Source organism: Gavia stellata, chromosome 11 (genome assembly GCF_030936135.1).
Source record: "Gavia stellata isolate bGavSte3 chromosome 11, bGavSte3.hap2, whole genome shotgun sequence".
Taxonomy (NCBI): domain Eukaryota; kingdom Metazoa; phylum Chordata; class Aves; order Gaviiformes; family Gaviidae; genus Gavia; species Gavia stellata.
The window spans coordinates 24,917,167-24,939,193 of record NC_082604.1 but is presented as its reverse complement, the minus strand read 5'-3'; the positions used below and the strand labels follow the sequence as shown (position 1 = coordinate 24,939,193).

Below are 22,027 nucleotides of genomic sequence, written 5' to 3'. Positions count from 1 at the left end.
GCAAAGAGGCTCTGAGCTATGCCGTCCTAAAACCTTTACTGCAGGCACTGTGTATTATCAGCAAGCTCTAAGTTACAGATGGCTGAAACTTCTGCTACAAAGCCTCCATTTCAGATGTGCTTTTATGTTACTGTAAGTTAAGTACATGAAATAATTGTTAAAATGATTGCCAACTTAAAAACGTATTTTTGAATAAATGCCGTTTGCCTGCTTTTTACAAGGCATTGTTTTATTGTAACCATAAAAACTTTAATTCCCTATACCTACAATTTTATCTTTTTAATTATACTTTTATAGTTCGTTCATGCTGCAGTCAGTCAGCTTAATTTGTAACTTGTATAGATTTTCTGCCCAGCAACAGCAAGAGGAAAACATTCAAAATAAAAAGACGTTGTACCAGAAAAAACACAAAAACTGGCATGGTGACTCAGGGGCAAATATGCTGCTGGAAACAATTTTAGGTTTTTAATTACCTCGTTTTCAATCTGAAAGGTTCCAAAATCATAGGAGCAGGAAGGGGCAACAAGATTTGAAAGGACTGGACAAGACGATACAGCACTGCACATACTTTTCCATCCCAAAGTGCCAGGGTGTGGTTTGGAAACATGCAGCCAGCATAAACCATTATACGCTTTGCAAACTTGAGTGACCTCATAGCGAAAGCATGCGGGACAACCTCTGACAAAAGGCCATTTTACTTTATATAGGCTGCCTTCTTAATCTCATTCTGTAGGTACATGAGAATGTCGGAGCAATCAGAGCGTGTTTAAATAGGTAACAACTAACAAAGGCCTGCTGTATCAAGTGTCTTCAGGGCCTAACGTCCTGTTTAGCAGTATCAAAACTAAACGTACAGATCCTTACTGCCAAAGAGCTGGAGCACCTTTATTCCAGCGGGATGGGCTAGCTCTTCAGGTACCAAGCGACACCTCCGAGTGCTGACGGGCGACCCTGGCTTTGCCCAGCCTGCGGAGGGAACCCGGCCTGTGAGGGAACCGGGCGGCGAGAGGCCTCAGTACCGATTTGGGAGTTGGACTTCAGACGCTGGGGCCTGAGCACCGGGGGTGAGGCCCGGGCACAGGAGCAGGGGAGGCTGCATCTCCCCCGCGGGGAGTTTCTCATTAACCAGACTGCTGCAGTGCGGCCTGACAGCCCCAAGGGGGCCCAGCCCGGCCCCTCGGCCCGCGGGCGGGCAGCGATGCCTTTGAACCGGGGCCCCCCACCAGAACGGAGACCCAGCGCGGGGATACGAGCCGACTTCCCCTCAGAGCCCGGCGCGGCCCGGCGAGGCGGCCCAGGCCAGGCGAGGCCGACGAGGCGGGGCGGCGCCTCCGCCGCCGGGCGCGCTGAGGGGCTGAGGGGGCGCGGCCTTCCCGCCCCTCCGCCGGCTCCCGCCGCCTCTCGCGAGGCCGCCGCCGCCCCCCCGCGGCCCACGTCACCGGCGGAGCAGACGGGGACAACATGGCGGAGCGGCGGAGGCACAGGAAGCGGATCCAGGTAGCCGAGCCTCTCCCTCCCTGCCCGGCCCGCGCCCTCTCCCCAGGCGGCAGCTCCCCCTCCCCATCATCACGGCGGCCCGGCCCCGCCGGGCGGGCTGCGCCCAGCGGCCCGGCCGCTCCTCAGAGGGGCTTCCCCCCCCCCCGGTTCTGCGGCCTCCCCGCCCCGACGCCGTGCCGTTGCGAGGAGGAGGAGGAGGCGGCGGCGGCGGGCGGCGCCGTGCGCCCGGGCGGCCCGCGGGAGCCGGCGGTGAGGGAAGCGCCCTCGTCTCGGCCGCCGCCGGGGCAGCCGGAGCCCCTCCGGCGCCGGGAGCGCGGGGGGAGCGCCGCACCGGAGCTCTGTGAAAGCCCGGGCTGGCACCGGGGGGACAAGTTTTCCTCAGAATTTTCGAATAAATTCGTAAATCCTAGTAAACACTGAGAAAAGCTGGAGCCCGCTGCGCGGCGGCGGCGGAGAAGCGCAGGTAGGAGCGTTTCGGGGGTGCTGCAGACGCTGCCGCCCCGGGCCCCCCAGCACCGGCTGCCGCCCCGGCGGGGGCTGAGGGGCACCCGGCCCGGCACCCCGGCCCGGCACCCCGGCCCAGCCGTTAGCCCCGGCCTCGCGTTTATTGGAGGGCCTGGCGGTTCTGTCCTCATGGGGTCTGCGCCCTCAAAAGTACATCGTCTTTGTCGATGACCTGAGAGTGAGACTTCTAGCTGTTACCTATTTTTAATCGCTGTGTTATACTTACGGTCTCCCCCATTACCAATGTCGAACAATAGCTTAATGTGGTAAGAACAACGTCCAAAATACCCAGGCGAGCAGCCACCTTAGCCAGGAGCTGACACCCAGCATGTCTATTCCAGTGACTCGTAAGCAAAAGACATGGGACAGATGGTATAAGCATCTTAAAAACAAACGTGCCCCAGCCAGGAAATGATGTGAGGAAAGGAAATGTGTTTTTAGAAAACGTAAACAAACAACCGCCTCTAAAAATAGACCTAATCAGCTTTGAGATGATGTTAAAACGTAGTGATAATTAAATAGTATCGCTAAAGGCAAAATGAAGACTGCTTAGGTATTTTCACTTACCTGGAAGTCTGGACTTCTCAATATATAACTTTAACAGTGAGTTTTACAGAGTTTTTAGTTCATGTTTTGGTCATAGTTACAGCATCAGTTACTATAATGCCTGTTACTGTTACGTGTTATTAAACCTAAATAATGTTTGTTTTTGGATTTACTGCTTTGCTGTTGAGATAATATTCATGAGAGCAATCATAGAGCCATTCAACAATGTACACTTCGTATGTCACCCTTCTGCTTGGTTGCCCTCTCTCCTTTCTCCTTCTTTCCCTTCCCAGCCTGCTTTCGCTTCCCCCGAGAAGATGGAGATGTGTCTGTACTTGTAATGGTTCCTTTTTCCCCCCTTTAAATCAAATTACTGGAGGAGGGGGGGCAGAATGCAAAGAGTAATTAATCAGAATCTTGTTAAGCAAGCCTTATCTATCACAGGCATAAAACATTACAGAATTATTCTCTTTTCATAATCATCATAGACTGTCCCTTACCAAGGATGACAACAGCTCAATAAAGCATCCATCAAAAGCAAATTAAATGTAATTTAATGTTTTGTATAATACCCAAGGCTGTGGTCTTGTAGGCATTTAAGCATATGCTTAATTTCCAGCCTCTTAGCAGTAAAAGTATTTCCCAGATTGTTAGTAATTAAACCAATGTCGGGGTGTTAACACTTAAGGTTTAAGATTGTGGCCTAAACTTGTGATATAATTATGCAGATAAATGTCTGTTGTGTCTTAGTAGTTTCCCAGTGTATGTCAACAACAATGGGAAGACAAGACAGCAAACAAAGAATACTGTTGAATGCCCAGAGGGTGTTCTTAATTGGTCAGTGAATAAAACAACATGTGTTTTTCTTGGTAGTTGGTTTTGGGGTTTTTTTTAAGCTTTTTGAACTTTATTGGCATATTTACAATATGCTTATCATGTTTCAGGATAATGCTGCAAGTTTCTTCTTTTAAAATGAAGTGTGGGATGTTTATTTGTAGGTGTTTCAAGTGCTTTAGAAATGTGTACTTATTTTAGGGTGATGTATACCCCTTAATAAAGAGACTATTTATCATACTGTATGCAAGTCTGGCATTTGAATACCCTATTGTCATTAAGTAGAGCTGTATTTCTTGACAAGTGTAAGGTTCTTAGCAGGAGAAGGTATATTTAGCTGTGCAAGAGACTGATGTAATAGAGTTCAGTTACAAGTACTGTGTGTACAGAAACCGGGTTCTGAATAATTTTTATAGGATTTCATGTCTGCTGTCAAGATTGGGATCATGGTAGTTAGGTCAGCTACCTACTCGTGAGATGAGACATGAAAAAAGTCTTGATAAAATAGTTAAAAGTTCTGTCAAGCCTGCTTTCTGTGTTTTTTGTCAGAAGTCATAACAAGAAGGATGTGTTTTATAGAATGCATTGTCATTAAAAGACACATTGCCCAATCCATATTGCGTAGCTTAGACTCTTCCTCTGGCTACAAGCTGAAAGTTATGGAAGTTGCAGAAATCTTAACTTCAAAAGTTTGAATAAAGACATTTTAGAGGTAAAGTTTTCAAAGTGTCATTCCTGATGGTAATTTAACTGTAATTAACATGGAGATTACTTCAGACATGCAGTAGTGAAAAGAGACTGGTCTCTGGGAAGCAGATTGCTTAAGTCATTGGATCCCCACATGATGCAAATTTCTGAAATCAAGAATGCTTGCTGTATGTAAAGGACTTACTAAAAGAAAAACAACATATGTTGTTCAATGGCTAGTTTAATATTTTTTGTTTAGACAGCTAGATCTCAAAAGAAGGGGGATGTCTTTGAATGCCTGTTACTCCAGCAACGTGATCAAAGCTATTCCATCTCTTGGGTAAAAAAAATGGTTCCATACATACCCTGAAATACACTTAAACACAAAATCTTCAGAGTTGGTTACTTTGACAAGCATTCAGCTGGGTAACACGTGGCACTTTGCTGGCAGGTCTGCAATTTGACTGTTAAGTAGGCATTAAGTTTTAATTACATTGGCTGTATTCCATTGTGCACAGTTCTGTTCTGCTCATGTGAAGTTTTGTTTGTCTTTGCATTGCAATTAATAGCACTTGCATAGCTCCTTAGTGCTGTGTCTTCTACTCTAGAAATGTTAATGTATATAAATACTGCTCTTACGAATAGAGAAAACACTTCTTGGGCAGTTCTTAAGCAAATGTCTCATTGCAAATTGATGGCTGAGGTGGCATCAATGCCATGTACATGCCATTAGTGGCATGGGCTTTCCTTCTTTACTTTTTTTTTTTTCTCCTGAATCACTGGATTCAAGCTTTGAGATTGTCCTGATGAAGCACATCTGCTAGTCAATATTGACTGTTGTAGCCTACAGTTCTGTCATGTCTTTATTTGGGCTCTGCTGGAAGGAAAATGTGCAACAGCTGCATTGCTGCTTTCTGTGCTAGAGTTTTTTGTGAATGAGTATGGAAAGGATCTTCAGAAATAACAATGCAATGGTTTTCCGGTAACGCAGCTTTTAATCCAGCTTGCTCGTTTGTCTTTATTTTCTCATAAGTTCTAGTATTGCTGAGTGGGATGATAACAAAGAATGCTTAACTAACTTCTTTGAAAGTGAGTGGTATCAGGTGATAGAGGAGGAAGAACGAAAGATGGGGAGGGGGGGAACGCAGAAGAATAGGAATTAAAAGTAGCAGCCTCACTTGTCAGTAAAACAGGAATCACTGTCTTTTTAAAATCTGAGTTATATTTTTGGAGGTGAGAGGGTAAAAAGTTGAAACAACTGGCCTGGGGTTAGAAGAGGACTGAAGCTGGCACGTATTGGTGTCAAAATGCTGTACGTTCCTCCTTTGACATGTGTGTTAGAACTCTGTATGTTTACAGCTTTTGCTCAAAAAAATTAGTGATGGTTGAAAAGAAAGGAGGAAGAAAACAAATATTTCTATTTTTATAGGATATGTATAGGACAAAAAAAAAAAAATCTGTTAATCTGTTTCTGTAAAGAAAAGTTAATGTCTTGTGGCTAGCACACAGCCATGGTGATCCAGAAGAACTGGTTTCTCTGCATGGCTCTGCTACAGTTTCTTTTAAGAGGCCTCAGGCAATGCATGTACTGGTCATCAGTGCAAGAGTCGGACAATTTTCTGTTTATTAGTCACTGAAGAAAATATAGATGGAGGCCTAAGAGCAAGTCCTAAGACCCTAATGTGTTTGTTTCCCCCCTACCCACTCCTACCCAGTGATCTATGGAATTATGTATGCTTTTTCTCTGTCCTACTGCACCTTGATTTATTTTAGGCAAAGTATAGATGTTTCAGCAGGATGGACGAGGAGTACTCACTCTTCTGCCACAGATCAACTTCTAGTCTAAGGTCTTGAGAGTCAACAGGGAAAGGAAAAAGATAATCTTGCGATTCAGCCCAAGTTTAGAAGTGCTCAGCCCATCTTCAGAGAAGATAATGCTAATGGAGTTGTAGTGTCCTTATAATATGAGGAGAGGTATGTGGAATGGAATGTGGGTTGACATAGTGTCATTTCTGATGTAGCCTCTCAGCTTGAAAAACAGGGTGCACGTGACAAATGTGCTTAAATTTCTTCTTTTCCCTATCTGAAAATTGTGTAAACTATTAGGCTTCAGAAATCTTCTGTGAGGGATGGTGTTCTGAAAATCTAAGTTCTCAGGTGCAGGAGCAAAGAAATAAACTAGATACTCATTTTACTGAAATCAAAGAATTTTGATGACCCCTTTAAAACAGAGGAACATAAATCTTTGTAATGCGTTTGCACATTAAATAACTTGTCTTGTTAGTGACAGTCATCATTTACTCTCTTCTGATTTTCCAGAAACCTTGTTTACATTACAGTGTTGGGGAAGGAAATAATCTTGTCTTGGGTTGTGCCTGTCTTATCACAACTGTGATGCAAAGGGGTAAAAAAATGAGTGAAATTTCAAACCACAAATATGCTCTGGCTTTTTGACATCCATTGAGTGGTTCCAAGGAGTAAGAGAACCTGAGTAAGTCACACTTAGGTAGAGATATGAGAGGGAGAAGGAAGCTCATGGGCACGCTAATAGCTCAGTTCAGATGTTTTTATTTTTAATGTATACAGGCCTCTCTTCTGCTGCAGTCCCAGCTGGAGGTTGAATTAATGGGGAACTACATCACTGTATTGAAGGAAGTTCAGAATACACTGTGCTATACTTTGATTTGGGAGATAATGGTAAAAAGTGCATTTGATTAGGGTTTTCCTTTCACATCAGAGGGTTTGGAAGGTCCCTGGGTTTGAAAATCTCAGCGTCATTTTGTGAATTCATATAGGGCAGAATTTTGATAGGAATGCTTGAGAATTATTCTTAAAAATTTTAAAATGTTAGTGCTTTTCTAGTAAGTAGGTAGACTGAGGGCTGCTTTTCCTGTCTTTTGTAGATGGCGTTCTTCTGTCTAGATAAATAAGAAACTGGGTTTGATTTTTATTTTTAATGGCATTCTTCCAGAGTTTGTAAATTATCAGGGATCATAAATCTCTAAATTTTACCTGCTGTGTAGTAACAACATGCATTTTTCGATATATAAAATTAAAGTAGATGCAAGGGTCTAAAACAAAATCTAGAGCAGAAGTATTTGGAAGCTTGACACTATCCTATTTTTTATTAATTGAAAACAGTTTAATCATAGAGTTTTAATTGAGAAGACATTTTACAACATTCCAGAAATATATTGCCTGAGATGGTTCTTGAATCTTTCTGTCTTTCCTATAAAAGCAAACTTTAAATATCAGAAAGTTTTCATATGCTTTTTAAGGCTGTGTCATCTGTTTTAAAGCTTGATAATTTATTAAGAACTACCCCTTGATTCATTTGTATAATCTTTTTCTAAATGTATAAGGAGGCTTGAAATGCCTGGGGTTTGGCTATTTTTGCAACTGAACATAAAGTTGCATGCTGTTGAACTGCATCTTTAGAACATTGTGCTTAGGATACTGAAATTTTTAGTGCTTTTGCTGATTTCACTTTGTGATGAAATGTAATATTATTTTCTGTAAGTCATCTGTTTTAGTATTTTAACAGAAGCCTGGCTCTGCAAATAAGGGGATGAAAATAGGATGAAAAATGGGAATTAAATTGCAGGGGAAACTTTTTCTCAGAATGAGATCAGTTAAACTGTGGCAGTCTCTCACAGGGAAGCTTTTTTTTCTTTGGGATGTTATGAAACTATCCCACAGAAAAGAACAAAGCAATAGATAGCAAGGAGCAAACAAAAAAAAAAAAATCTCCTGGTGCCAGCCACTGCCTGTGTAGCGCATCACATGACCTATCAGAATCATAAATATTTTAGGAAGAAAAAAAAAAATCCTAGCAGAGGAATTAATACTGATGCAAGTATCTGTAGCTTCTCTGACTGTTTTACAGTCTGTGCTGTGAAGAAGAACATCTGCCTTGTGAGTTGTTGTTATAAGTTTAATTTGCTGGTAGGGAGTATTAGAAAATCATTATTTTGAAACTCAGTTGCTGCATGTAGTCATCACTCTCCATGGTACCTTAGTGCATGTGCCATACGATAATGATGGTACACATTCACTCATTTTCTTCAAATGCATTGTAGCTCATTTTGTTGCTATTAAACCAAATCCGTTTTGGTACCAAACTTGGTAGTATCATCAGTGATTTACAGTTACTGGTACAACTGTACCATATAAGGCGACATCAAACCACAGTATATAAATTATGTGCATGCATGCACTGTCAGTTAATGAATAGTTTTCCATGAGTTATACAGATTTTTAAAAGTGGGGGGAAAAAAAAAGATTGAACATGGAGAAGGAGTTGATTTAATCTATCTGAGGACTGTTAGGATCATCTGGCTTAATTTAGGCGCATGTTCTTAAAACTGTCTAACTGGTGAGTATGAGAGCATATTTCTGCATACATATAAAGAATTTAGGCTTTAAAAAATGTCAGTAATCTCAGAACTAACTAACTACAGAGTGCTTTTGGTCATTTGGATATCTTGTGCTTATATTATTCTCTTTAAAATTGTCCTCAGATAGGAAAAGCAACAATCCCATCTAGAAGGATAATTCATGAACCAGTTGGTTTTGAAAGTTAGCTGTGCAAACTGTTGAAAATTAACAACTCTTACCATCTGAAGTTTTTATTCTGGTGTAACAACATCTATTTGACCTTGCATTTCCACTTAACATGCTGCTTGCGATATTATGATTATAAATCTTAAAAGCGGTAATGGAGGTTGTATATGTTTATTGACCTTTAAAAACCTTACGTCTTTAAATAGAATCTTTGAATTCTATACATTCCTGTAAATCACCCATCTGTTTTGTGGCATCTGTAATCTATTTCTTTGGCCAGAGTGAGAAGAATAGGTACAGAAAAGGTACTGGCAGTCTGAAAAGATATCCTTGTGTTTCTCTGTTCTTGATCTGCAAGTAGCAGGGAGACTTGGAGAATTAATTACTGATTAAATTTACTCTTACAGAAAGGAATTTTTGAGGAAGTTTGCATGAGTCAGTGTAATATGCCAAATGTTTGTTTCAGATATGTTTTTGTGAAGCAGGAACATCAGAAAGGTCTTCCTTTCCTGCTTCCAAATATTAGGTCTTAATTTTACATAATGGAACATGCCCATCTCCATCCTTCTGTCTTACAAATCTGAATTCTGCTATCTCTCTGTAAGTTGGTAAATGCACAGAATTTGCGAATGCATGCAGACTAAGGCCTTCCTTTTCCTAAAACGGCTGTTGTGACATTCAAGTACTTCAGTATGGAACATCATCCTGTCATCCTGTTGTGCTTCTAGTCTCTAGATTGGAAGAATCCCCTCAATGGTACTCTGAAATTTAAGTTATTTTGTAGTCATGCAGCGGTACTGAAATTTTCTAGCCAAATCTTTCAGCTTCTTTTCAACATGGTTTTCTCCTCTTTCATGTGACATTCAAGCTGCTTTGTATTCTGTCAGTATGCCTGCATTGCTGTCATTTCATACGTGCTCATTCCCCACCCTGTTGTTTTTTCGTTGCTCTCAGCTTCGCAACTGTTTTCATCCAAGCCTGCATACCTTAAGCAGCTTTCCGTGTTCCCAGTGCTTTCCTCTTAGTTGCTCCTTTAGTTTGTTCTTTTTACAGAAGTTCGTACAGGAATGCTTTTTTGCTTTATGCAGGCAGAAAGTACTTGGGAAAAATGACTTGACCTATTTTCACATTTTTTACATTTTATTTGTTATTTATATATTGCCATAAAATAACGAGGACTTTGCAGTATCTGATTTTTGTGTCCAAATGAGTGTCTTTCCTGTGTGCTTAAAACTGTATTAATTTTGCACTTTTGCTATTGTAGGAGGTTGGTGAGCCATTCAAAGAGGAGAAGGCTGTTGCTAAATACCTACGTTTCAACTGTCCAACAAAATCCACCAACATGATGGGCCACCGAGTTGATTATTTTATTGGTACGGTTACTTTTAACCAGAGAATGAAACTTCCTTCTAACGTTGTACTTGGCGGCGGGGCTGTTTTGTTTTTATTATTAGTTCTTTACCTGATAAGTATCAATCTTACAGTTAGGTTTTGAAAATTTATCTAGGCATCAGATAGCCGTAAAATTAATCTTATCAGCCTGAAGTAAACACAATAAACTTTTCACTCTGTGATTTAAAGGTGTGCAGTTGTCAAGAGTGCTGTATTTCAGAGTAGCGGCTGGTCTTACTTTAAAGATTGAGAGGATGTGGAACATTACCAGAACTGACTGGTTGGTTTGGTTCAAGGAATGTAGACTAAATGTTAAAATAGCTGTCATTAATTTTAATGCATTTTTAATTCCATTTTTCCCTCTAGCCTCAAAAGCTGTGGATTGCCTCCTGGATTCTAAATGGGCAAAGGCAAAGAAAGGAGAAGAGGCTTTATTTACAACCCGGGAGTCTGTAGTTGATTACTGCAACAGGTATGACTTAGCCTAATTCATCAATTTTATTAATGAGTATAGTTGTCAAGATGTCTTAGTTATTTAGGAAGCAATTTCACTAAGGCTTTGTGCGTTCTAAAACATTTGTGGTTGTATGTAAAAATAATGTTTGCGTTTTTATTACTGCGTTTGAGGATGGAAGCAGTGTAGTTTCATCATCTTTGTTCTCAAAACTCTCTCATGCTTTCATTATGCTGCTTGGGGCAGCAGGATGAACAAAACGATTTTCCTAAATTTTATAATTATTTTAAGATAGTAGGAGCAGAGCTCTCAAATCTCTCCTTCCTGTGGACCTGGTCTGCCATCATAGCAGAAGCTGGACTTGGAGGTTCAATTTATGCCTCACAAATGGTGTGTCCCTGCTGCTTAGAGTACTCTATAAGTGCTTTGTTCAGATGAATGCTGTATTCTGACTATACCTCATCTGGGGCAGACACGTAGAGTTAAGAGGACTGTCTACCCTTGGAGAGCTCTGCAAAAGCTACTTAGAAATTAAGAATATAGCTAATGTTTAGTCTTTTTTTTCTGGCCTCTTTTACATAGCCATCCAGCAAGGTGGGATTCTTCCCTCCCAGTTCCAGGGCTGAGGCAGGGCTGATTCTGTGTTTGAACTTTAATCTTTTCACTGATTTCTTCAAGAAAGTTTAGAAAAAAGTATTATTTTAATGCAAGCAGAAAAGTAAGTTTTCCCTTTCAGAGTCTTTGGACTGAGGTAGGAGTCTGGGTGTTTGTTCTTCAGTTACTAAAGCATTGGATGAGATGACAGTTGGTTAAGTCCTTCAGCTCCGGCAGTGTCAAGAATGCCTGTGTAGTGTGCAAAGAAAATCAGTTCAACCCTCTGTTCTCTGGCAGCGGTTTTTATCGCCAGTATTGTTTCATGCTCTGCTGATCCGTTTGGCACCATACTATGTCTGCAGTTTGGTTTCTCTTGCTCGCTTCTATATTGGTAATAATGCTAAGGCTGCCTTTGGTCACTGAAGCTGTTTTCAGAGTATTAACCATTAGCACTGTGTACTTTCTTTGCCTTTTGGAAGGGATGGAGGAATATCTTAATACAGAAATAACCCCTTCAGTATAAGAGGCTGCTTAGGCTCTTATTCATATTAAAAACCAAGTACCTTAACTCTCTTGGTGTGGCTATTGCTTGTTTCACCTGCCCTATCAAACAAAAAACAGGTATCAGATCCTGCTCCTTCATCCCATGTCAATTGCATCGATCAGTTGCATATTTAAAACAAGTTACCAACTGAGTTCATAATGCTGTTCCAGTACCTAAGGTCTCCGGGCATGCTTATATGTTGATGTAAGTTCAGTAAGTTTTCTTTTGAGGGGTTTTGTTCACAAATAAGCTACATCAGCAACGCTTTGTTCAGCAGATCCGTAGAGGTTTAATGAGTTGGGAATCAGTAAGCGATCTGGACTTCATTAGCTGTGTCAAGATCTGTCCCGCTTCAGGACCTGGCTGTTGGCCACACTGATACCATGGCTCCGTGCTCTGAGCAGTAGGTCTTGCCCAGTCCCATCTTTTTATATGCCGTCAGAGACAGGTAGCTCCTGCAAGTGAAAAAGCTGTCCTGCAGGTCAGAGCTGCCCTGCGGGCTGCTCAGTACCTGAGCCCCCTAAACTTTCAGCTGTGAAGGAAAGTAGTTTCTCCCAAACAAGTGATTTTCTGTTGCGAGACAGAGAATCCATGTCAACAATTGACTGAAGGAAGTTTTTTTTATCTACCTGAAACAGCTTTGCTTGATAGTCAGCATGCAGCTAAGTTCAACTGGTAGAATGACTTCTCTCTCTTCAGCAAGTTTTCCTAATTCAACAAGCAGTCCAGCGTAAGAATTTGGTCTGCAGCAAGAGGTGAAAGAAACCAAGGACAAATCAAATTGATTTGGAGCATAGGACCAGGATTTTCGGTGTGAATGAGTGCTTGGATTTCACACCCTGCTGCTTCCTCTCAGTCTGAAGAGCAGTATTCTGTACTGCTCTTCCTGTTCTGAATTTGGCTATGACCCTTTCAAGGACGTTACTGGTCCGTAACAACCTTACACTACCAAATACTACTTCCTGGTGCCCCGCCGGCCATAGAAATACTGTAAGGTATGCTTGTAGCTGGCACGAATGGAACGCTTGCATGTGTATCACAGTTCCAACAGGGTGGTTTTATTCATCGCACACCTCTTACCAAGAAACTTGATAAGCTCTATGTCCACTTTATTATTTTTGATATGAAATACATTGACATGAACTTGAAAATAAATATTGGTTGGAGTTGCATTAATGGGAAAGAGAATTAAATTGATCATCCATCCTACATCTCAGGGATTCATTTATATCTGTGCAAAATGCTGCCATAGAAAAGTATGGTTTTTACCCAGTTTTGAACAGATGAAAAAGCAAAGCAAGAGGTGAGACACAGGATAATTAGGTCTGGTGTATTTATTTGCAAATAGAGCAGATGATGGTGGCCTCTGTCTTTCAGTCATGCTATTCATGATTGTATCAGATAGATAATCTAGAATGGTAACTAGTAACATAACTGAGTGTAAACGTTATTGTCGCAGCCACACTTCAATGTATCATTTAACTTTTTTCATTTTAAGACTCCTGAAAAAACAGTTCTTTCATCGAGCATTAAAAGTGATGAAAATGAAACCTGACAAGGATACAAAGAAAGAAAAGGAAAAAGGAAAGGCTGAGAGTGGGAAAGAAGAGGAGAAAAAGAGCAAGAAGGAAAGTGGCAAAGATGAAAAAACTAAGAAGGAGAAAGAAAAGGAAAAGAAAAAGGATGGTGAAAAAGAGGAGTGTAAGAAGGTAAGTACTGTCTGTAAGAGAAGAGACAGAGAAGTACTATCTGTAACAGAGAATACATTAACTGATTGTTAAGATTACATTGGCATAAAACTGTGGTTGGTTGTTCTAAAATGTGACATACCTTCTTTGCCTGTTTTCATCTCTAAAATATGCTGCTGCCTTTTTTTTTAAACTTTGGAGTTGTTCTGATTTCAATCTAGATCAAGAAAGAAGCTTCAGCTGGGCCTTTGTGTACCTCATCGTCTTCTAATGTGGACTGAGTTAATCAAAAACTACTTCTCTTCAGCTGCGGTGGGCAGCAGTGCTTTGTACAAGTGTACAGTAGCATAGTGACACACATGCATAGGACCTCACATCTCAAAACAGTGCAGCTGCACATGTAAAACAAACAATTTTGCCATGTTTGATAATAAGAATGTTAGGAATGTAGTATTTGATACTTGCCCCACTATTACAGAGCTATTTACGAGCACTGTTTTTCTGTATGACAGCTCCATTACTAATCTGCATAATGCCTAATTTTCACAGACTTCCGATTTACTTTCTTTAAAGTTCAAACTATTATTACCATACAAGTTTTCATGTGCTTTTTCACATTTTCATTCCTGATTTTTTTTTTTTTTTTTTAATTAGCAGAACAGAATCCCTAAATTAAAATGTTAGGAATCTGCAGGAGAAACTTGATGAGGGGATGTGGTTTTTCTTCTATATACAGTGGTATGAATCCAGTGAGAGTTAGCAGGATAGTGCCCAAAAGTTATTCCAGACACTCCTAAGTGAAATAATGGCACTTTTAGTGAGAGGTACAGTCTGTGTACAAAGCTCTAGATCTCGGAAGAAGGCTACGTGGCTAATAAGAGAATTACAAGCAAAACGACCTTGCTGGCAGTCTAAACTTAGAAGCCGGTACAAGATTACCTAAATCTTGAGGTACTTGAAAATGCTGATTATGAAAGTGATGAAGTGCTCCAGTTCCCTGCCATCTGGAGAGTTACATTATTAAATGTAATGTTAATCTTTAAACTAATCATTAATTATTGAACTGATATTTTAGTGGATTATATAAGCCAGTGGGTAGTAACTTGAACAACAACACAGGGCAAAAATCAGAAAGTTAGTTTCAAGCAAAGGAATAAGCAAAGACAAGGAAACAGGGGACAGGGAAGAGGAAGCACAAGATCCAAAAAGAGACTGAGGAGGGTAGAGAACAAGCAGGCAGAAATTGCTTCTGAAAGGACACCCATGTGGTAAACATGGCACCAAGGTACCAAATATTTCTAATAAAGTTAGTGGTTATGAAGTGTTGTACCCTGTTCTTGATCTTTGTGCAGACTTTCTGCACATAATATCAGCGGAGCTTTGCTACGCATTTGAAGACATAATGTAATCCTGAAGTCATAGCCTAGTCCTTGGACACTAACTAAAAATCAAATTTCTCTTTCCTTACAGTTTTCCTTTATTTTTGAGGTACCCAGTTGGTAATAAATGAGAACAGGAGGAAATAAAGCATCTTTACCTAAGATTACGTTCACACTTTTTTTTTAAGTTTGTGAAAAGTTATCAGACTCAATATATTAAAATACTAGTAATTGAAACCCACTTTTTTTTTTTTTTAAATTTTTAAAATATATATATTTTGTGTTTGTCCTCAGGATGAGACCCCAGGAACACCCAAGAAAAAGGAAACTAAGAGGAAATTTAAACTTGAGCCACACGAAGACCAAGTTTTCTTGGATGGAAATGAGGTAAGATTTATGGGTACTTTCTAACTTTTAGTGTCAGTGTACTGTTGTCAGATAATAGCTTAATTTACTGGATTTCCACAAACACTTTCGTGACATATTGAAAGAAAAATTAATGGCAATGTCATGGCTGATCTTGAAACATCAGATTTTTAGATATTTGCAAGGAGGTTAGAGCAAGATAAATCTAGGACAGTAACTTAAAAAAATCTAAAAGAAAATTTAATTGCCAGTAGTTTACGTGTTAGTGGCCATGAGGTGAAGTGTTTGTCCTTGGTGTAATGGGGTGTGGGAGCAGGCTGCCCAGAGCGGTTCTGCAGCCCCTGTGCTCAGAGGCCTTCAAGACTGGCCTGGGTAAAGCCCCAAGTAACCTGGGCTGGCCTCACAGCTGACCCCGCTTTGGACAGGAGGCTGGGTGAGAGACCCTTCCAACCCAAATTATCCTATGGCCGTTGTCATGCTGAAATATTTCTGAACAACAGACAAGCCTTTTAGAACATGATGTTCAGTCACAGGAAGGGAAATAAAAAATATCTGCCATCCAGAGGCTGCCTGGCTTTGTGGTCTGAGCAGAGGGGTGACACTTAGGCATTCCTGAATCCTCACCCTGGCTTTACCACTGAGATTGTGGTCTTAAATACTTCTCTGTACTTTGCTTTCCTGGAAGACAAGGAATTTAATTCTTTAACAGCTCTGTAATGTACAGAGTCATATTTGTGCTTTTAAGATTTGGGATAAGTGGTAAGTCTTTACTTCAGCAAAATTAGACTGTGCTCTGTGTTGATGCTGTGTATCACTGTACTGGAATCTCCCCTAAGATTCTTGTATACTTTTGGTTATAAAACATATGTGGCAGTGAACGCTGTAAATAAATCACTTGTCTGGAAAACATACTTCCTTTATGCATCTTTATTTTACTCTTCTCAGTCAGTTATCTGACAACCAGCCTTGGTCTGTTTCATCCCACCTCATACAGAAGAATCACATCTACCTCTGACCCTCCCTATTGTCTTTTACATGGAGTAACCAGAATGGCATGCAGCATCCTAAACGAGGGCGCAGTACTGTATTTGCAGTATAACAGTACTTACTTTTTGTCTTAACATCATTTACATTTTTTTTATTAATGAGCTGACTTTTTTTTTAAGAACTGCAACTCTTAACTTCTTTCTTAAGTAGTAGCTAATTTAGAGCCAATCCTTGTGTATTTACATTAGAGCTGATTTTTCCTTTTCTTTGTTATTTTGCACATACAAACACTGAATGTTACACACTGTCTTACTGCCCAGTCCCCAGTCCTGACCGTCAGTTTGTTTGGGCTCACAGAACAGTTGACTGGCAGCAGAGCTAAGCCTGCATATAGTCAACTTTCACACCGTATGAGAAGTAGAATATTAAATACTTGTTGCATCACACTGAAAAACTGCATTACTGCCCCTAAGGTGTCCTGCTAGTTTGTATTAGCTCATCTGCTATGAGGGTTGCTGGTTTCTAGTAATCAGCAGCGTCTTTTCACAACAATAGTGAAGATTCAAACTGTTTAGTTTGGTAAGAAAAAAAAAAATACCCTGTTTTTCTAGTTCAGAAAGTTGTGCACTTTATCAGGAAGCTTTTTTTTTTTAATAAGGCTGAGCAAACCTGATTCAAATGGATCCACAGTGCTCCCGCAAACATTTGATAGAGTGTTGCAACTGTAGACCTTTAGATAACAGTGGTTGTGGAACAGAGGGTACAGTTATACTTATCTGAGGCCATTGAATGGGACTTAAGCAGAACCGAGCATTTCAGCTGGTTGCTTTGTGCCATATGTTCAGTCTGATCTTTTGTCTTAAGGGAATCTTTTCACAGCTAGAAGTATCTTTTTTTTGTTTCCACTAGATGGACCCCAGAAATTTTTTCTTTACAAAAGTTTTTTGGCTTCATGCTGAACGACATTAATGAATAGAGAAAGATAAAAACAAACCTTGATTCAGTGATATTTCTGAATCTTTCATTTCCCCGTCGGTTTTACTGTCTGATTGCTTTCCCCAGGATTTTACGTCACCTGTAAGTTACTCGGGGTACAATTTCTTTCATGAAGTAATTCTTCAAGAGATCCAGTCTGATTTTTTTCCACTGTTTTTCTTACACAGCATGGAAACTCCTTCCCTTCCTTCTTCCCCTGCCAGCTGGACACCTCCAGCACACCAGTGCACTGCCCAGCTCCGAGCAGCGCGGTGTCCTTAGGCCTCCGGCCAGGGGGCTCAGACGGTAATCAGCACGTAGCTGAGGCAGTCGGTGTGGGCACGGGGGCCTGCAGCCCCTTGGCTGTCTGTCTCCTTTTGCACCTCTTTCACCAGCAGAAACCTGTTTCAAGTCCTGTTCAAAGCATAGCCCTGCCTGTGGTATGCAAGCGCTTGCCCTGCTCCTCTACCCCGGTACGGTACTGACCGCAGTACTGACCAAGTATTGCAGCATGGCAGTAAGCATTTGGATGAGGGAATAAATGAAATCATTTATCAGAGAGCTTGTTTTCCAAGTGTAAACCAGGTTATTTCTGTTGTAGGTGTATGTGTGGATCTATGACCCTGTTCACTTTAAAACTTTTGCCATGGGACTTGTACTTGGTAAGTAAGAGTAGATATTAGTGAGCACTAATATGTAAATGTAGCCATAGTATTAACAGGCCTGTCCTTGGGGAGGCTTGTCTTTTTTCTGGACAAAGCTTTTGCTCTTCAGTTTCAGCATGATTTGATACCAATCATACTATATGAATTTTAGTCTCAGGATGGAGGGGCTACACATGTTTAAAACAAACAAAACCAAACCTGAAATATGCTTTAGCAAATATCTGAACTTGCAGAAGTTTGCAAGCTGTGTAGTTCCGCCGCTTTAAGCTAACGAGTAAGTTGCCCAATAGGCACATGTGGTGGGTTATATAAAAACGTGAAAGATGGTAAAGGAGTTATTTTAAGCTATGAATGATACCTTTCTGACCCTAGAACTTGTATTTGTGTAGGATAAGCCAAATCAGTTTATTTTTTTAACCTAAATTAGTATTGATGTGAACTGACAGCAGTGAGCTAACGGATCATTGTACTGCTGGTCTGACACCCTTGACCTGTACCTTTCGGCTTCTTCTCCCTGAGAGAACCACCTTTCCTGAGGATTTGTGCCATCCCTTGGGGCCATATGCAGGCCTTTGACCAGTCCTTGGGGCTACCCTGATCTCCACCCAGCTCACTGCACCTATGTCCTGCTGCACTGCTTATAGGCAGCTCCCTGCTCACCTCTTCGCTCGTGCCCTCTCCTCTGAGGCACTCTCTTTACTCTCTTGACTGAGCACAGCGACTTAGAGTTGCTGAATGTGGTGTCTCTCTACCCAGTATGAGAACAGGAGCAGCGGGACTAGACAAGGTTTTAGTCAAGGCCTAACATAATATCGGTAGCTCATACTATGCTAAGCCAGTACCTTGAATAAATGGTAAGCCCAGAACCTTTATACATGTACCAGCAAAACCTAATTGTGCTTCTCATGCTTTTCTTCTCTTTCTATTTAGTGATTGCTGTTATAGCTGCAACTCTGTTCCCGCTCTGGCCGGCAGAAATGCGTGTTGGTGTTTATTACCTCAGCGTAGGCGCGGGCTGTTTTGTTGCCAGTATTCTTCTTCTTGCTGTTGGTAAGTGTCGGTCGTCTTCACTTCATCAGCAGGTGAAGTCTAAAAGGGCGGAGACACAGCCTACTTCTTAAATGCGGTCCGGGATGTGTGACTGTCTCGCTGCCCAGTACGTGGCTGTTAGCAGTAGCCGGGCTGGTTCCGTGTCTGTATTTCCCTCCTGGCCACTGGGTGTCAGAGCTGGGCCGCAGAAAGAGAGAAAGCTCAAGGTTGTGTCACCTGTTGGTGTTTCCTGTAGAGTGGAGATTGGTTTATGGCCTCTGTTGGAAAAAAAACAACCAAACAAAAAAACCCCAAAAAACAAAAGGCAAAACAAACCCAAGAACTGTAGGTAAGAACAGATTCAGCAGTGCGAATGGTGTAACCAGGATGTTAAAGCTTTCTTTGGCTTGTGTTTCTGTAGCAGAGGGGATAAAGAGCTGAATCATGGATCAGATACATGGTTAATGGGGCGGGGGAGATGTGGTGAGGACAAATTGTTCCACAGTGCTATTGCAGAATGAGAGATTTTCCCCCCAGGTCACCCCTGTACCTGGCTTGGGGTGGGTGTTAGTAGTGAACATCTCTTACACTGTAGTCATACAGTGTGGATGTTCATAATAAAACCCCAAATTTCCCTTTTCCTTTTTATACAGCTCGCTGCATCCTCTTCCTTATTATCTGGCTCATCACTGGCGGAAGGCATCACTTCTGGTTCCTGCCGAACCTTACAGCAGACGTGGGATTCATTGACTCCTTCAGGCCCCTGTACACACACGAATACAAAGGACCAAAAGCAGACTTAAAGAAAGAGGAAAAATCAGAATCCAAAAAGCAGCAAAAATACGACAGTGAGGAGAAATCAGATAGTGAGAAGAAGGAAGAAGATGACAGGAAAACAGAAGCAACGAGGAACTCGGGAACAGACGGCTCAGGGGGAGAGCGACATTCAGACACTGACAGTGACAGGCGTGAAGACGACAGGTCCCAGCACAGTAGTGGAAATGGAAACGACTTTGAAATGATCACAAAAGAGGAACTGGAACAGCAAACAGATGAAGGGGATTGTGAAGAGGAAGAGGAGGAAGATACCGAAAGTAGGCCTTCACCTGAAAAATCATAACTCACTGTGGTTTTGGGACTAAGTATGTGCAAATGGTTGGATTTTCTTTGTTGGCTGATCACCAAAACATAGACCATACAGTAGCATTGGTGTTTGCTGAAATACACGTTACCAAACAGTTTTATATCTAGTTCCTTCATTTTTTTTAACCATTAACTTGATTACTTGGTACTATGTTAATCATTAATACCCATTGACAGAAGTTTTATCAATCTGACAAGTTTTCTATTGATTGATAGATTGCCCAGATTGTCCTCAAACACAATGAGAAACATAGTTTTCTGGTACTTGCATAACTGGTCAATTAGTTTAGCTTCTCAAACTTGCTTTTGTAAAACAGGTAAAAGTTGAATGACCAAATCTCGGATTATTCCTAGTTATACTCATTTGATAGCTAGTTAGGTAAAGCCCTTCTTAGCACACAGCTTTCTTGATCTTTTTCTTGATTTTATTTTCAAAAGGTTGTGAAAAATTTCCTAAGAAAACTAGTTTTAGCAGAAGTATTTTGCTGAAAATATAAAAGGCTGGTAGTGCTGAATTCGGCTGCAGTGTTTCTCCAGACTGCGTGCCAGCAACTGAGGAAATCCAAACTGGTTTTGTACATCGGGTTCAGAGAAAGATGTCATCTCCAGCAGGTGAAGGAAGCAGCACCGTTTGGAAATGATGGCTGTTTTCTTTCTCCTGCTCCATCATAATTAAAAAAAAAAAAATGTATTCTGTACATAATTTACAAATAAAGCAAACCATTTACTTTAACTGCTACTTATTATTTAGAGATCGGATCCAGCGTTCAGTTTGTATTATTATAAGCCATTTTGTCGTGTATCTATCGGAGAAATGCAAGTCAAGAGGACCTCACGGAATATTTGTGTATGATTGGTAGCTGTTCCACAAGAGCTTTAGTTTTGTGCCAACATTCCATGTATTTGAGTAAATTGATCTTTATTAAATGAAAGCAAACAACATAGCTGTATGTATGCCTTAATGTTAAAACTTTCTATATTCTGGAACTGGAACACTTTTTAAACTGAAGAGGCAGGAGAGTATTCGTCTGTTCGGAAATATAGGTAACTCAAAGCTAATACGAAGTGACCGTTAATAATTTGTTTATAAATATCTTGGAGTAGTCTGTGCAGTTTCTCTTAAGCATCCCTTTCTGCTGGACGTTTGGGGGATGTGCTGTATGTTTTGGTTAACTAAGCACTGACGAAGTTAAGACTTGGTGTCATTCCTCTAGATGACTTTAACGGGAAATATAGATTTGATCATCTCCCAAACCTGCTCAGAGAAGATAAGGGTAAGCTTGACGTTTTAATAACTGACTTGGAGAACTTTTTTTCCTATCTGAAATTGCTTCCCCTTCCTTCCAGCATTGGCATTTTGGATGAAGATACTAATTTTTCAGATTGTGCAAATATATACATCATAATGGGTGCGTTGATAAACAATTCATGGATATAGTGTATTTGCTTCTTAAATCTCCTGAATATTTACTTCATAAGGGAACAGATAAATTGGATCACTTTTTTATTAATACAGCTAAAAATTAAAGGACCTGTTACTTAAACAGATTGACTCCTGGACACTCGTCTGTTGTCACTGATGAATATATCTAACGAAGTCCTGTCACTGCCTTCAGTACCGTACTGAGATACGCATTGTGTGATGATGAAGCATCTTGACCAAGAGCTGCCTATTCACTCACTTCAGCAGCTGGTTTAAGACACTCCTTCGGTTCAAGGGAGGGCCATGCACCCTCCTCATCCTCCTTGCTGTTGTGCCCTGCCCTTTTCCTCCCTCGTGCAGTTGCGGAGCTGCTTACCCCTCGCTATCCCCATGCCACAATGTATACACTCCAGCCACAAACCTAAGCAATCTACAAAATACAGTACACCACCTGGAAAACAGACCGCTGTGGAAGAGTTATGTATCGGTACCTACTGTTTTCTTCCCTGGAGATGCCACAGTGAGGACAGAAGACCAGCTTCCCCGTCACTGTTCCAGAGCCTAAATGAGCTCTTGGGCCTGACTGTAGATGACACAGCCCAGCTGTTCATAACAGGGATGCGTCCTTCCCCTCTTCCCCAGGAAGCAAAATCCTAACACACAGATCCGATGGCAACAACTGGTGATTTTAAACCGGTGCTGGCCCTTAAGCACCCCATGAAAGATGCGCTGGACTTAACTAACTTATGAAGGGAGA

At 41.1% G+C, this 22,027-nt stretch overlaps 1 protein-coding gene across 1 annotated transcript; it reads left to right on the top strand.

The window, feature by feature from the left end:
* The first annotated feature begins 1,461 nt into the window (after positions 1 to 1,461).
* On the top strand, positions 1,462 to 21,385 carry SEC62 (SEC62 homolog, preprotein translocation factor). The gene is made up of 8 exons (XM_059822694.1): positions 1,462 to 1,497; positions 9,896 to 10,004; positions 10,390 to 10,495; positions 13,114 to 13,324; positions 14,977 to 15,069; positions 17,612 to 17,672; positions 18,606 to 18,725; positions 19,358 to 21,385. The coding sequence occupies exons 1-8, from the start codon at positions 1,462 to 1,464 to the stop codon at positions 19,822 to 19,824; spliced, it is 1,203 nt and encodes a 400-aa protein (XP_059678677.1). The 3' UTR covers positions 19,825 to 21,385.
* Positions 21,386 to 22,027: the final 642 nt, after the last annotated feature.

Coding starts and splice junctions, on each gene's coding strand:
- SEC62 (XM_059822694.1), top strand. CDS start 1,462: ATGGCGGAGCGGCGGAGGCACAGGAAGCGGATCCAG. Junction 10,496..13,113: donor GTAGTTGATTACTGCAACAG/GTATGACTTAGC, acceptor TTTCATTTTAAG/ACTCCTGAAAAAACAGTTCT. Junction 18,726..19,357: donor TATTCTTCTTCTTGCTGTTG/GTAAGTGTCGGT, acceptor CTTTTTATACAG/CTCGCTGCATCCTCTTCCTT.